The 17,152-nt window shown below is 38.2% G+C and overlaps 1 protein-coding gene across 11 annotated transcripts in view; it reads right to left on the reverse strand.

Annotated features, from left to right (window-relative positions):
- Positions 1-17,152, reverse strand: part of SKIC3 (SKI3 subunit of superkiller complex) — a 49,320-nt gene that overhangs the window by 12,638 nt on the left and 19,530 nt on the right. For 10 of the 11 annotated variants that reach the window (XM_087761329.1, XM_087761325.1, XM_087761331.1 and 7 more), the window contains 18 exons: positions 15,344-15,446; positions 14,403-14,579; positions 13,350-13,494; positions 13,106-13,184; positions 12,925-12,986; positions 12,744-12,800; positions 12,414-12,482; positions 11,361-11,435; positions 10,595-10,736; positions 9,311-9,404; positions 8,654-8,731; positions 7,224-7,348; positions 6,242-6,365; positions 3,500-3,718; positions 2,610-2,682; positions 1,825-1,878; positions 1,602-1,713; positions 182-310 (listed from right to left, as the gene is read on the reverse strand). In XM_087761329.1, the coding sequence (XP_087617455.1) occupies positions 182-310; positions 1,602-1,713; positions 1,825-1,878; positions 2,610-2,682; positions 3,500-3,718; positions 6,242-6,365; positions 7,224-7,348; positions 8,654-8,731; positions 9,311-9,404; positions 10,595-10,736; positions 11,361-11,435; positions 12,414-12,482; positions 12,744-12,800; positions 12,925-12,986; positions 13,106-13,184; positions 13,350-13,494; positions 14,403-14,579; positions 15,344-15,446 (1,917 nt within the window). Of the gene's footprint in view, positions 1-181; positions 311-1,014; positions 1,076-1,601; positions 1,714-1,824; positions 1,879-2,609; positions 2,683-3,499; positions 3,719-6,241; positions 6,366-7,223; positions 7,349-8,653; positions 8,732-9,310; positions 9,405-10,594; positions 10,737-11,360; positions 11,436-12,413; positions 12,483-12,743; positions 12,801-12,924; positions 12,987-13,105; positions 13,185-13,349; positions 13,495-14,402; positions 14,580-15,343; positions 15,447-17,152 lie in introns of those variants that run through there. The other variant, XM_087761334.1, reaches the window with a different exon arrangement.

Raw genomic sequence — 17,152 nt, forward strand, 5'->3', positions numbered from 1 at the left:
TAACCCTAGCTGTGCATTAGGATTTAGCATTTTTATGTGATAAAATACAGTTACATCTCAAACCACTACTGAGTAATTCTCAGTTTATATGCAAGTTTCTGAAATTCAGAAGAGTATTGCAAGCTTAGAGCATTTCTGTGTTATTTTATTTTTTTTAAACTAGAAAACTTGTATAGCTTACTTTTGGCTGAAACTGTAGATACAAGTGTCATCTCTAGATCTGTTCTCTTCGGCTGAGTGTTGTTTAGACAGCCAACGGTGTTTTCAGCATGACAGGCTGCCATTAGCACTGCCCAGGTAGCAGGATTATCTAGAAAAGAATGGTTAAAGGCAACCCGTGCCCATTTTAAATATGCTGGTAGTTCATCTGAAATGGTCTTTACCAGACTAAGCATAAAAACATAGCCATCAAGGGAACTACACACTACACTGTAAGTAAGAGATAGCAAGAACAAGGCAAGTAATTCAATCAGACCCTTACATCAGCTCAGCCCAGGGCAGCTGATAACTATTTGCCTCTAACTAGTAAGATTTTTCAAATTATAAGACAAAGATGCTGTTTCTAAAGCCAAGTAATATATTTTTCACATAGCCAGCAGTGTGCTAACCTGAAGCTGCCAGTTTCCTTCTGACTACACAGATTAAACTTGACTGTCACTTACTGCTGCGTAACAGTGGCAGCAAAAATCCCAAGATGCCATCCACAGCTTTCAGTCATACAGATTCAGTCTTGCCTGACCACTAGCATGAAAGTTATAGTGATCCTGCATACTTCTAGTGTCAGCTAATTCCAGTATCAGCTTTACCCTGAACTAGCCCCATGAAGAGCAACTGTGACTAGAAGAGTGGTCTCTGCCCTGAACTAGACAGAGCTCAGCTGAAGATTTCACCCCTGTAAATTTTCAGCCCAAAGATAATGAATTTTGCCAGCAAAATGAAACAAAACTTGAAGATCTACCAAAGTAAAATGTAAAGTATACTGCTTTTGAATAGCAGTCGTAGTCTTATGCGTACCTGTAGGAAAGTAATTGAAATTTGTAACTTGCAGCCACACTAATGCATCAGAGCAAAATTACTGCAGAAGAAACAAGTTTTGTTATTTCACTATCAAGTGCAAATTAGCACTTGAAAACACCACTAGATTTGCGCTTCATACATTTAATGAAGATCACCATTTAGTAAGAGGTGAACAGTTGCCTATAGTTCATAACTACCATACTGTTAACAGAACATTTCCAATGCAAATTCTCAAGCTAGATGAATCATTTTTTTCTATTTGGTGTAGCATTACTGACTCTAAGGAAACACATAGTTTTCTTTTTACTCTTCTCCTGCTAAGGGATTAACAAATTGCCCATGTTTTCAGAACAAGCCTTAAAACTCAGAGATTTTTTTCTTCTTATCTAGTTTAATTCCCCACATCTAAACATGGAATGACAGTCAAAATTTCAACTCTAAGCATTCTCGCCAAAACATACACAGACAACCCAAAACAACAAAACAACCCAAGAAAAGTAGATTTTTTTGTTAGCCACAGTAATTTTTTTTCTAGTGGATAAAAAAAAAAAAAAATCACTACTGTGTGTGAGAACAAGAGTAACCTGGACAGAGGTGGATTGCCTTCTGAATATTTTTCAGAGGATTGTTTTTCCCATCTTCTAACATGTGACATCCTGCTGCCAACTGATTAACTGCAATATTCAGCAGGACTCCCTATAAAACAGAACATAAAAGTGGCTTAACACTATAATGTAAGTGATCAGATGGAATTAATTTTAGGATTGTTTATGGAATTATAAAATCTGCATTTTAATAAAGCCAAACCTTTCCATGGTTTACATCAAGTACATGTGCAATGTTTCCTGCCACAGCTCCCCCCTGCAAGATTAAGAAAAAAAATTGATTTGGTTATATGACTGATTCATGAAGACACTTTATACAAAATGTAATGCCAATATCTTTTTATCTTTTTTAATCAGAAATACAAAGTTTGCACAATGAGATCTTTTCCTGGCCTACAGCATAATCTTTTTATAAAGAATTAGGAAGACACATTCAGGATTAGAGCTTATCCATACATTGTGTTTCTAATTTTAGCCCCATATAGAAAGGGGTTTGTTTTCAGGGGTATTTCTGTTCACATAACTGCCACAAATTAAGACAAATTTGGAGAAGAGCTAATAATAAGCATAAAAGTGGCAAGGAAATACTGGCTAATGCAAAAAGTTAAATTGACTAGATTAACCAAATTCTACATATGTATATCCTAATATATATTTATATACACACATAGGTATGTATAAAACTAAACAAAAAAATTATACGTAGTACAGCCCTTTCTTGTTGGAATAATTCTAGTAGATTTTTCCTGCAAGTTTATTTCAAGAAGATAAAGAATTGCTGCCCCATGAAAGATGCAAATAATTGGATATGTAACTTCAGTATGTACCTGTGCATTGCTCTGTATGTGCTTCTGTATGTTAAGCCTTAAGTTTTCATATTAACGAGTGAATGTCTACGTACTGAAGGGTGGGGTTTTTTTTTGTTAAGAAACAACACAGACTACTCACGATGTAAACAGCACACCTGTATTACAGCAATGCACTTACTTTTGCCTTTTGTGATGCATACAGTGGAACTAGTCGAGATAGAAGAGACCAGAGGGCAGGATTATCAGGGTTACTGGCAAAAGAAAAAGGATATTAGTCTTTCTGATTTAGATATGAATCTGGTCTTCTGTGACTCGGTAGACTGTTGCTATAAATCCCAAATGGATCTTTTTCTATTAATAAAACAACCCAGTGTGGTTGAAAATAGACATGGGCAGTAATTTGAAACAAACACCACAATATTGAAGTTATATTGCTGGCTAAAGAAATAAAATGTACAATTTGCATATCAATATTAATGGGAAGAAAATAAACTCTAGGACTACAGACGTTGTCCTCATAGTCTGAAGAACAAGGAATTTTAACTGCACTTGGAGAAAAACAATTTGCATAAAGAATAGTTTCTGAAAACACTTGGAGAGACTGAAGTGTGGCTTGCTTAAAGGCACTTATTAAAATTCCCCCTTTCTATTTTGCTAAGGCTAATCAAAATACATTTAAACACAGACATTTAGCTAATGGAATGAACAGCTTCAGAGGCTGTTAAATATTAAATAAAAGCCCTAGAGACTTTTCTAGGTTGAAGGTTCTGCTACATATGATGAAAAATGCTTTTATAGCACAGTGAACTGATCTAGCTACCAAAGAAGACACCAAAACAAAACAAGAAAACCCCAAACAAGCCATGAAACTTCTGCCATTTGATCCCATAAATCAGAATGCAAGCTTCTGTCAACTGATGCTACAACCTTAAGCGAGGACTTCATGTTTGAAAAACAAGTTGGCTTTTTTTTAGAAGAATGCTGCAAGTGAACAGAGGTTTGCTTACTATTCAATGTAAACAAAGCAACACATTCACAAAGCAATCTAACGAAAGACAAAATACATACCTATGTATTGCTTTGGAGATTTCTCTCTGGACCCCCACATTTCTACCTTGCAATGCATAAACAGCAGATGCAATAAGGCACCTCTCATAAATCTTATCGTCCCCTTTTTCATGCTTCAGTAATTCTTTTAGGGCTGCTGTTGCAAGTGTAGCATCCTGCTTTACCAGTCCTAGTGTGCACAAAGCCTTCAGACTTTCCGTACTAGGTTCCTTTAATGAACTGTTGAATCAGAGGGAGGGAAAGAGACACTATTTTGGAGCATAAATTAAACTTACAGTTAACATTACAATACTTGTTACTTCTGAGTTCTCTTGTTCCTATCATGTATGGTATACAGAAATAACAGCCTTTCACTGTGGGATCGTGGACCAAGCTAGATCAGTATCCTTGAGATCTCAGGATATGGAAAACAGCAGTGGTTATGTGCCATTTCAGCACTCAAGCTTACAATGTGTAACTACTTGGCAAGACTGACACATTAATTGTCCTTCAGCAGCAGCCGTAAAATCAATGGTAAGAGACAACGTGTAACACTGACAACTATTTTCTTTTCTTGAAGACGTTTGTACTCCTAACTAGTATCAAACCTGAGTTGTAGTGTTACTGTTTACAGCTTTGCAACAGAAATCCAGGAAGGAAAAAGCCAGAAATAAGCCTGCTGCATAGAAATGCTCTTTCTGAGAACAGGGATGTTCTGAACTTACGCCTTGTTCACATCAAGATTCGTTCCAACGTAAGGTAGTTTCAGCGTGCTTTCCACCATGTATTAGTTTTAGTACCACTATCAGTTGCACTGTTCCATTCATTTCATTATGAAAGGAAGTTTAACCTCAGATCAATAGTATTCCAAGCTTTACCGGAGACTTACTAGATACAGTTACTGATTTTTTTCAGCAAATTTTCTAGTATAGGGGGACAGCTCTTAAGTTAAGTTAATCCCCTGATCTTCAATTCTGGTGAAACCAAACAGCGAGCTCAGCACAAACAACCAAAATCAAAAACCTTAACTCATGTACTACTTGAAGGTGTTCTTACAATAAAGGCAATTCAATAAATGGCAGTACAAACTGAATGGAGGCAAATAACAAAACACTGCATAGCAACAGTAATTTGGAGCTACTTCGCTGTAATGTCCTAAACGTAACTACAGACTGAAGTGCTGCTTACTTTCACTTATCAGGTGACTACAGGCTCCTAATCAAGCTTCTAATCATTATTTTTGCCTTCAAAAAAAGACAAGAATGTAAACTTCCAATTCTATGTTTTGTTTTCAGTCCCTAGCAAGAAAAATTTCTATGAGATGTTAAACATAAACTTGAATGAGGGTGGTGAGGTACTGGAATACATGAGGGTGGTGAGACACTGGAACAGGTTGCCCAGAGAAGTTGTGGATGCCCCATCCCTGGAAGTGTTCACGGCCAGGTTGGATGGGGCTTTGAGCAACCTGGTCTAGTGGAAGGTGTCCCTGCCCGTGGCAGGGGGGCTGGAGCTAGATGATCTTGAAGGTCCCTTCCAACCCAAATCATTCTATAAATCTATGAATAGCCAGCACTATGTTACCTGATGCAAAGGCACTGCCCTTCAACAAATAAGTGGGACTCTATCACATTAGCTACAAAGATATACTCATTGCTAAAAAGCTCTGTGCCAAGGAGGCCATGAGAAAAGAAGAAAGGCAGCTTCTTGTTCAAGGTCCTACTCAGGCCCTTTAGGTCATCTAGAGTCATCTAGCATGAATTCCAGTCAATAAAGACATCTGTCTATTGGACTAGAAAGCACCGTTTTTTTTTGTTATTACTAAAATCCATCATATACCTTTATAGCACTGTGTTTCCAATTCAGTTCTAGACATATTCTCTGTAGTGTTACTTTCCTAAACAATTTACTACTTATTTTTTTCTTCTATAAACACAAACAACTAACGTCATATAGAAAATTCTCATTGTTGATGTTTATGACAAAAATAGAGCCTGCAGTGATTAACAGGATGGAGAAAATATCAGGTCCCTAGCTAGTTAATCATCAGTTACTCAGGATTTAGAGGGTACTAGGTCATGGACCTTCGCTATTTCAGTAACTTCATGAGTCTGCTGGCAAGATGGAGACTGTACAGCCACTACTGGACTTCTCTGCTGACAGAGAGTTGATCCTGAGAGGCTGAGATGTCAGCTCTTAATCCATAGCTACCAAGAGACTAACAATGATGCACAGGCTTTTAGCCTCCACAGGTCTGAAAAAAAAAGACATTCATGCCTTAAGTGAACAACTGATACAGATCTGTTTCTTTTCATGGGGAAACTACAAGATTGTCCTTGTCTATGATGCTTGGAATACAAATGTTCTGGACATTACTGACTATTTAAACTGAAATTGTTTTCATTAGTCATAGGTCTCTTACAGCTGAAGAGCAAAAATACTGCCTAGTGCTTAGGACAGCTACAGATTAATATTATCTTAAAAGATAAGCCTATTAAAACTACCATTCAAGGATATTAAAACATCCAAACTGGCCAGCCCACTAACCCTTCCACTCCATACTGCTCTAAAAATATGGAATAAGACACAGGCCATAAAACAAAATGGATATATCAATGAATAAGCTTAAAAGAACACTGCATTCACTCCCACTTTTACTCTGCAACACAAAAAGAAAATATCCACCTGAGATCCTCCAAAACGTAAATTTGAGGATTCAGCAGTACAATAAAACACCGTATACCGACCATTATTCCCTCCACTCACCATTTAAACAGCAGTGTCTTTGCAGCATCCACTTTGTTCTGTTTATACTCTATTATTGCCAAGGCAGTCAGGATATGTGCTTTATCTTGTTCAGACTCAGCAACAGACAAGGCTTTTTCATAGGCTGGTAAAAATTCAAGACACAGAATTGAAGTAGGAGAGAAAAATACATTTGTAAAGCCTTTAGAAAGGCATGATATTAGAACACACACACAGGGGGACTTTGGTTTCAGGTTCACTATATTTTCACACCTCAAATCATAGGCAGAAGACAAAAAAAGTTGACTAAGACTTTGGAAGTAACTGTATGTTGGGGAACGCCAAATTTACAGGGCTGCTTAGAGCCTGGGAGCTGTTTAATGTGTAGCAAGTGGAAACAGAACTGAAAAGAAATATTGGGATATCCAGAAAATGCCTAAAAGAACACAGTTTAAATAATCCCCTGTAATAGTTTATTCATTAAATAGTACTTCAGATGGGCACACATCACTCCAATTAAAAACTAAGAGTTATTTAAAATGCTGAGCTGGCTGCTCCTTTGCGAGTGCTTACACTTCTACACGGACAATTCCATATACCTTTTCATGAAGTTTCACATCGTAGCAGTGCAGAACATGACAATACAGCACTTACATTTAGTACCAAAGTTGAAGTGCTTTGAACAACACACTAATCTCCCACCCAGAACTGATTTTTTCAGGAAAGCCATTTCATTTGAGAACAAGGCAAGCTAAGAGCACAAGAGCTTAATGGACAAGAATTAAACACTTGGAAGAAATGTAGCTTCCCTTTGTACACTTTAATAGTTCTAGCACCCTGCTGAACAGCCTCATGATTAAAATAGTTGTGGAATTCGTACTTATGCATTAGGACTGAAAGAGTGAAATAAACTGAACTACAGCTAGGTTGGTCAGACAAACACATTTTTTAAGATTCATCTCAAGAGAAGTGTCCCATAATGCTCTGATAGGCAGATGGTTACCTTTGATACTTTCTTGTAAGAGTCCTTTCTTGAAGTAGGCTAATGCTATCCCCACAATGCCATCAAACTCAGTTAGGGGTGTTGATGTGTAAACCTTAATGGCCTTATCACACTGACCAAGGGCACTGTAAAAACAAAAACAGTCACTGGTATGAAGGATGTAGCAACAGTTGCTATGATTCAGACAAGCCATCTTTGCAGACCAGTATCCTCTATTCCACATCAGCTGTAAGCAGACATCTGGGAAAGAGCAAGATTAGGACAAGAATGAGCAATATTCCCCACCCTCCTTCTGTTATAGCAGTTACTCTCTCCAACTATCTGTTGCATGAAGAATAATCGACAGGAAAAAGTTCTCCCCATCTGCACAACAGCTATATGTAAGGATGTCTCTTAATGGTCAACACAACAGAGTGGGCGATAATAGCAAAGGCAAAACATGAAAAAGGCAAATCAAAGTATGTATGCACACAGACAGGCAAGTGCATGTACAGAGATGCAGCATTCGTGTTTTAAGACCACTATGGAAGAAATTATACAGGATTGTGTTTATTAGAACTAGTTATTATTTACTGGAGCTTTGCTCTTGTGTAAGTTGTACACAGGAAATCACCAGGCATACAGCTTGGATCTGAGATGACGGAACACTGAAGAGTTGCTTCTAAAATCTTCCCTGAAGTTAAAGAATGAATTATTACATTATCACAGCCTAGAAGTTCCCGTGTCATGTACAGAAACTTAAGAATATATGAAGTTTCCCTAAAGAGCTGACAAAAATCTAATTAGCAGAGCTTGAGCTATCTCATATCAAAGAGAAGTTTGAAAGTCTTCATCTGTTAAGACTTGTGCCCTGCATTCCCTCAGAACCAGAACGGAACCATGAAAGAAATTCAGAATTGAGTAGCATTGCAGTAGAAAGGGTCATCAGCAGAAAGATTAAATACATGCACACAACACTGCAACCCCACATGCTTCAGGTTGTACAAGTCAATACAAATTCTAAGGGCAGGTAGAAGGGATTTCAAGTAAACCCTGAAGAAGCTATTTCATTCAGACTAAGCCTACTACGTATCTCAAGTGTAGAGATCATAAAAAACCCAATTTATTCTGGAGACGATGCAACAGCTACATTGTGTAAACTATGTTAAGGCACTTAAGGCTAAGGATAAGGGAATCACTGATATGTTATAAACTGTGAAGACATACAGCAATTCCTTGCAATTTGATTTTTTTTTTTTTTAAATACACTACCTATTTCTGGAGCACATACAAAGTTCAGTCAAACTTGTCTACAGTTGAGAATGATGTTTAGTAGATTATTTTTAGCAACCGTCTTTCACCTTTCACCCTCACCCATGTTTTGTGCCACTGCATTTACTATATCCAGAGCTGAAGTTAGAGGCTGAGAAAATACACAAACAAACGCTTACCACAGTAACCTGCCATAGTTTTGCATTGCTGTATTATATTTCTCAGTATCCTCAGAGTTTTTCAGCAATGAAGCTGCCCTGAAAAGAACCACAATTAAGAATAACCACCATCTGACTATATCATGCATATTTTAACAATAGCTCTCAGAGCAGAATGGACAAATGTTTCATGCAGAAGCTTTTCTATGCTAATTAAGCACAAACAGAGCTTATTTTACAGTTTTAATGCATAAGCAAACATGTTCACTAAACATGGTTTCCTTCGCCACCTCCCCCTACCATTTGAAAAGAAGAGAGAAGAAAAAAGCAAAACAAAGCCCAACCATCTCCATTAATTAGAATGAGGTAGAAACCAAAACTAAAACCAAGCTAACCAAAATTTCACTTAAATCCCATACAGTGAATTAGCTAAATGTCCTGGTAAGACACTCAAGCCTTGGAATGCCTTTACTTCTCCAGTTCTGTTTTGCATTTCCAAATTTGATATAAGAACATCCCCACACCTCCCCTTACAGCACACTTAGTTGAAATGGACTGTTGAATTGAGAAAGTAAGGTTTACTGAAGGAAAAGAAAAGCCCTTAAGTTTTTCAGCTGGTGCATAGAAAAAGAGGTCAAGGAGCTTCTATCAGTAAATGTTTCAGGGTGTACAGTTTACCTCTCATAGGCCTCTGTTGCCTGCCTTTTTAGATGCAGATACTCATTCAAATAACCAAGCATTGTGAAAGCAGACGGATCGTCTGGATTTCTTTCTAGAAAATCAGAATTGACAATACAGGAGAAGACGATCAGAAAGAGCTGTGAGAAAGCATTACAAAAACATTGCTACATTGATGCTACAGCATATGCATATACACAAAACATTTTGCGAAGTGCTTCTGTCAGCTGCTCACTGGAATCATTTTGACAGGCTGCAGGCAAATAAAGAAGAGATACTAAGACACACGATGTGACATCAGGTTGGCTCAAAAATGTTTAAAACCTTACGATACAGCATTAATGCACTCAATATATTTTAAGTTTTTCAGCCTGCAATGATTTGGGTTTTTTTTGCAATGAAATAGGAAAATATTCAGCTTGTATTGACTCTAGTAAAATACTAGTAGAATCTTACGGTTTATTTTTAATGCTACAACTTTGAAATGCCTGTTAGTAGCTACAGCACAGATTTGTCAGCTGTCATCTCACCTCAGACTTCTAACCTTTTTTTCCCAGACTAGGAAGGATCCTGTAGGCCCCTCCTGCAGTCCATTTAAGAACGGGGATTTCGCAGACAAAGAAACACATTCTCACATTTATCTCATTTTAAGTGCTTGCACCTTATTTTGTAGCTCTCAAAAATCACCAACAGATTACTCATCAAAGGATTTATTTACAGCAATAGATGCAGATTAAAGAAAATCCACATCTGCTCTATCTACCTTCCAGGCTAGACATACACAAGCCTGCCCCGACAGGGAGGCCACACTGGCTTGGAACCATGCCTGAGAACACGGTCCACCTCCTACTGAAGGGTAACACAGTCATATCCTTGAGGTTATGGAGTTACACAGCATCCATGAACAGGCTTCTGCCAAACACCACGGCACGGGGCAGAGGACCTAGCATCTATCTGCACCTACGCATACAGAGACACCCAAAGGAAGTCTGATAGCAAACACCTGATGACAAGCATGACAAGGCTCTGGTCCTTATTTTGATTGGTCTTTGACACAAAATCTGCTGGAATGAGTAGGAAGACAGAAATCACATCTCTTTCATCTTTGTGTGATACTAAAAATCAGTGGCCCACCTACCCTGTTTCAATCACTTACTTTACAGTTCAAAAGCCTCTCCCCAACCGAGCCAGATCACTCTTTGCCAGAACTAGTACAGGTCTATCTGTTCATTCTGAATGCATCTCTTAGGCTAGACAGGTTAGTGAGGCATTTAAATTACCCACCTGTATATTTGCTCAGGACCACCTGGGCTGCTGGAATAGCATTCATTTGAACAATGTTGTATAGATATAGTTCAGTGTTTCTGTTGCTTTTATCTTGCAGTGTTGAACATACCCAGTGGGCGTAGCCTTTTGCTCCCTCAGTCTCAAGAAACAAACAAAAAATAGGAGTCATTAAACCTGCCTAAGCAACAGTGAAATAATTAAAGATTGTAATAACAATTCTGTGGTTTAAGGCAGAGTCTTGGCTAAAAATCTGCATCAGTGTTAAGTCGGAGAAGAAAACACCAAACTGAACTACTCTACACACAGTTTTAACTTGTCCTTTGGGCAAAGGGAATTCTTACATTAACATATGACTTGCTGCACCACTGGAGGGATGACAGATGAAAAAAGCTGTAAGGAAATACAAAGTCCTCCACTTTCCTAGAACTCAGGGTACTGGCAATATCCTTGCTCTCTGCTGGAAGAGTTATAATTTATGCCTTTGGTCTCTGTCCAATTCTGTGGAACACCAAGAATGTTTTTTCACGACTTATGGAGCTGATTTCTTGGACCACTGGGACCAAAGCATTTAATAAAATAACTGCCTGCTATTCAATGCCAGCACAGGCCAGGAACAACAACATGCAAGTCAGACAATCTCATCTGTAACATGACCATAACTGTTTCATCATTCAAGACATGTCTATTTTTTAAAAAAATACATCACCTACATAGAGTGATTAGATACGCAGAAACCTCAGGACAATAAAACTGTTACACTTACATGCATACTGAGTTCAGTGGTGTGCCTGAAGAGATCCATAGTATCATAGCTGCCTACCATCTCTGCAATAAGAGCCTACAGAGAAGCAAGAATTGCTGTGGTCAGGTACTTTAAAAATTACAACATTGACAAGAAACTCAGCACACGTTACGTCAGGCACATATTAAGCATTTAACATGAAGACACTTTCTTTTCCTCGTACTCTTCAAGAAACATGGGTTTTAGGAATAAGATGAACACAATTAAAGCGAGCACAAGCAGCTTCTACTGTATCAGCACTTGAAGCTTAAAGTCTTCTGCTGCTACTTTACATTCTTCAGGACAAAGACTTTGTGCATGTTAGCCCAACTCACAACAACACCTGACAGGAGCTGAATTTTGACATACGATGGTGCTAGTTCTTCCCTAGAACCCAGTTTCAATTAGATATTATTAGCAGGTCAGCAGCATGGGATTATGAAGTATACCTACAGCGCTCATAAAAGTATGAGTCACAAGTATTTCTACTATTCACAGATGGCCTAGATATCAGTAGGAGCACATCCAACCCTCAGTGGTAGGGGGAGGAAGGGACCTCCCAAGAAGTAAGTACTGCTGTTGTCCCATATACATTAGAGACTTAATCCTTCTAACAGTGGTGTTGGGGGGGTGGGGGCTGAGAAGACGTTTAAGCAGTGCCATATAATGAGCTAGGGGTATAGCTGAAGCTGAAATAACTAGCACTTTATGAAGATGGTGCTTTGTTACCAATGCTCAATAAAAAGCCTCAGAGCACAAACAGTGATTGTTTTTTTAATAACTAGTTTCTTACAGAACTCACAACATCAGCCAGAAAAACATATAAAGATATCTGATGAATGTAGCTTCCACTGTATTAACATTATGAAAACAAAGGGTCCTACCCACCCTCAGGGGAAGCAGAAGCTCCCTTTACTTAAAACATTTAATTTTCAGGAATACGCTTAAGTGCCAATTATTAGGATGGAGTCCAAGTCCTCTCTTTGACTAACAACTGGTTTTGGTGCACAGTATTACGATTTTTCATCATCTTACCTGCCCAATCCAACACAATAAGTAAGAAGGCTCCAGAGACTGGGCTACCTTGAAGGCTTCATGAGCTTGCTGTAGAAGCAAAGATAACAGTGCTATTGTACTGTCTGGCATGGTAACAGTTCACTTATCCCCTCCAGAACAAATATTTAATTCATTTGCGTGGTACAGGTGCCAACTGCATTTCATTCAAAGGAAGTACATTTCTTGAATCTGGAGAGGGACATTCTTCACTGTTTGCCCACACTCCCACCCCCATACACCCCCTTAAAAAAAAAAAAAAAAAAAAGAAAGGAAAGGGAAACTATATTTGAGGATGGGAAAGAGAGTTACCTCAATGTTTCCAGTTGCCAGATACAAAACCCCCAAGTTGGTCCAGGCAACAACATTCTAGACAGAACAAATAAAGTTAAAAACCAATGTATTATTACTATATTCAAAAATAACACTGCATCAGGGGAAAAAAGTTTTAAATGCCCACTTGAAACAGATGGCAACTGCCTACAGCACTTACGATTTGCTCAGCTTGAACAGATTTGATGAACGAATGTTGAGCAAGAGCATAATTCCCAATAGCTGGGGGGGGAAAAAAGAAAAAAGGAGAGCTAGATCTAACTGAATTTCATGAACACCATTAGCCAAGTTGCCTTCTAATTTAGGGTATTATGGAGCTAGGGGTTTCACTGAAGACTTACCACTACAGGAAGCAACTACACCAAGTGCATTCCAATAAAGATGATTTTTGCTGTCAAGCCTCACAGCTTTTTTGAGACACTGGAAGAAAAACAAATATGGATTGTATCACTAAAAGAGCAAAAATTAAGACTTTACACACTTACTTATTCAGAGACGTAGGTTTTATTGAGGACAGAGAGTATGCAGACAAACACCAACACCAATTTAAATTTTAAAGAATGTAACAGAAAAAACAGTCAATACCTGTAAAGACTTCTCTAGCAGTTCACTGATCTCATTCATGTCAGTGCCCACTGCTGTGAGGTGCTCTGCTTGTCGATAATAATTTATTCCAAGATCACACCATATGCTAGGCAAAGGCATCAATTTTAAAGCTCTGCCGTAACACCTACAGAAACATGAATCACAGAAGCATTATTCCAAGCCTCTCTACATGAAGAGCAGAAAGCTGAAAAAACATTCAAAAGAGTGCTTAAAAACCTAAACCAAGCAAACATGCATAAATACAAACAAAACCAGACAAGAATGGAAACCAAACAACAACTAACTGATTTTTCACTCAGTTATCTTCACAGAATCTACCCACCACTTGTGAAGCCACAGGTATGCATTAAATCAAAGCTGTGTCAGCTGCAATATGCATCCTTTTACTTAAAACAAACATCAGTCATTTTTACAGTTAATAAGACTTCTCCTAGGAAGTATCTGACTTCACATATCGTGGTTGAGATATACTAAGCAGCTGCATTTCCTGCCTTACACATCCAGCTGCACAAAGCTCAGAGGGAGTCACAGAGGCTACAGAAATAATACAAATATCTGCTACCATCATGAGCTTCCAGGGTGAGAAACCAGGAATTCCCTCTTCCAATGTACTCTAGACCCCATACCTAGGGCAAGGATTGATGACATTTTTATAAGAAAGAAGTACAGACAGAAAGCTTAAAAATTCCTGGGAGAATCAGTTAGCAACTACTGCAACCACTCCATTTAAAGAGGCACAATTTATTGAATGACAGGCAGGATGTAGCCATGCTCTGAAGACAGGAACAAGGAGAAGAGCAGGTGCTAGATGAAGTGTTGACAGCCACTATGGCAATTCAGCAAACATATTCTAAAATGAGCAGCGTAATTTGGAAGAAGCACGAGACACTATTTACCACCTCATTAATCTTTGCTCAATATGCAGGTGTTGACAGATCAGCATGTCTTTCATTCTCTAGAAATTAAATAGTCCACAATACTTCATATAGAGTCTCAAGCTGCGTAGAAGCTCTTGATAATAAAGATTATTACCTTCCTCCCAGTCTGAGCAGCTCACTTTTCTTCAGTATCTGTTTGCCTGCATTTTTACCCAGAAGGGATCCTAGAACTTGAACATTTACTTTGGGTGGTGAAATAACATGCACGCTAGTACAGGTATCTCCAAGCAGTTTCCAGAGGCAAGATACATCAGGACGGTGCTTTGTTGCCCTGTAATTAACAATATAGAAAACCCGCACAACATCCATTCAGACACTTCAATATCCTTTTCTGAAAGAAAGTTCACCACTTTGAAGGGCGACACAAACTCAAATGTAATTAATCAACGAGCTATTTGGTTTTTTTAATTCAGTTTTCTTCCTATTCAAGCCATAGGTCTAAAAGGTCAAAAATAACCAAAAAGAGAAGCTACAAAATGCTAATGTATCCCAACTTTGTTGGGACTAAGAGTCAGTTCTGAAAATTAGCCATTAGCTATCAACATGTCAACTGACTACACCCACTCTTCCATTTGAGAGCACTACCATGTTACGTTACAAGACACGACTCATCTGCAGAAACTTGATGGACCATCTCCTGTAACAGCAGCTATCCCAAGGTTTAATTTAGGACACTAAAGCATTTTGTATGAAATGCAAAAAAAAAGATTGAGGGAGGGAAGAAACAATTCCCTCTCATCCACCATTTTTGGTAGAAATCCCCTCCTCCCAGCCCCATATATACAGGAAGACAGTTGGAGAGAACCGTGTGTCATTTCACACTTGTGTTACAATCAAATGACTCTGTATCTTTAAACAGAAAAAAGAAAACTCTATAATTACCATTGATTTAAGCAGCCTAAGTTGAGAATGCATTATTCAATTGGTCCATTTAATTTATTTTAACCAAAAATCCTCAGACACTTAACTCTTATTTTTCTGCCTGTCAACTCACAATCCCAGTGGAAATTAAATAACTGAATATTTAGTACTAACCTTGTAAAAAATTCAAGAGCCTGTTCTATGTAATCCACAGCCTTCCTATCAAAATAGTTATCAAGGGCTGATCTTGCCAGCATGAGATAGCACTCACCAAGTCCTGAAAATAAGAGAAAAGATCCTCTATGAAAAGAGATGCTTTTATGACATGCTTGATAAAGGAGGTGGAGTGGGATGGTGGAAGCCTGCTCAGTGTTCTGCTTGATATAAAGATTTAAACCCTGCACATGCTATGCCAAAATCAAAAGATCCACAGTGGTCACAACAGAGACTTTGCTTTTTACCTATCCTGTCAAATGTGAACTGTAGAATAATTTGAATATTAAAATAAACGTAATTAATTATAAAAACCACAGCATTTAAGCTTTGGGTTAGTCCTCAAACATTAACTAAAGCCCTGACGAGAAATCTGTGCAGCATTGGTAAGACTTTCACAAGTACACCAACTTTCAGTTCACACGAGTCAAAAATCATTGCCAAAACACAAAAAGAAGAAAGAATGTCAAGGTAGGCAGAAAGGGAAATCTTTGAAGAAGATGACTTGAAATCAACATTATTTAATCCTATTTATGTAAGAATTTACTTCACATGGAAATAAATCCAACTGTTAAAAAGGAACTGTATCTAATGCCATAATTTCTAGCATTTTAGAATCAACAAGAAAACTGCTTGGGTTATACTCTTGCTGGCACCGGCAGTGATTCTGTCTGGCAGTAAGTTACTGGCTATGAGTACCATTCATTCTCAGCATTATGTTCACAGTTCTGAAGCTACCCTCTTCATGCTATCGTATCCTGTACCAATACCAAACTACTAATTATGGTAGTCATGTTTTGCAAGCATCTTTATCTTGCCCTCACTAGGTGTTTGTCTTGACCATACAGAAGTCCCAAGATCATGAGCTTCTCAGATGTCAAGAAGCTCTGCAATCTAAAAACAAAATTTAATTTATTCCTCAAAGTTATACATTAAAAGATATGCTGGAGCAGAGGCAGAATAACCGTACCATTTAATAACACAAAAATAAAATACATTGAAAAGATGCATTCAAGTAACATCAGTTTAGTTTTCTCTCACCTACCAGGGACTATGCTTCCAACAACTCAATTCAGAAACTGTCTAAACAGATCAGAACACTAACAAAAGTATACTGATGTATGTTTCAGAGCATTTTAAGGCGGCCCAAAAAAGATAGCAAACCTGACTAAACATTAAACAGTCTCTAAGAAGGTGAAGACTGTTTTGGGACTCAAAGTAGGATCTGGAGCTAACAAATCAGAGATTAAGATGAGAAGGATTATGAGAGAAGAGTTAGGAGATTTAAGGACAGAATAAGTACACAGGCAACTGAGGAGCGGGGGGAACCTTGATACCATGTCCCCACTAAGCATTTTATTCCAGGTAACACTGAACTGTCACCTACAGACACTAAAAAAGCCATAACACACATGCATACTTCTATACAACACCTTTGCAAACTGCTGCTGCAGTCAGCCGTTGCCTTCTTGCCTGACAACTAGTAAAACTGCCTATCTGCAATACTCTCCAACTCCATCATGGAGCTTTTGCCATGTCACTTTAGTCTGGCAAATTCCAAGTGACAAAATTATATAAGAGGAGGTAAAGGGACAACCTCTCTGTCGCCCTTTCAGATGAAAAGCGTACTGTTGCAATAGTAAACCAACACTTGTAAGACTTAGTCTTATAAGAATCAGCTTACATTCACTCAAAAATCAAAAGGCCTTACACAAAACAAAAGAACGCTCTGTAACGTAAAAATTCATACTGGTACCAAGCAGCAAACAG

Source organism: Nipponia nippon, unplaced genomic scaffold (assembly GCF_047370975.1).
Source record: "Nipponia nippon isolate SJK-2023a ecotype South Korea unplaced genomic scaffold, ASM4737097v1 scaffold_24, whole genome shotgun sequence".
Lineage (NCBI taxonomy): Eukaryota > Metazoa > Chordata > Aves > Pelecaniformes > Threskiornithidae > Nipponia > Nipponia nippon.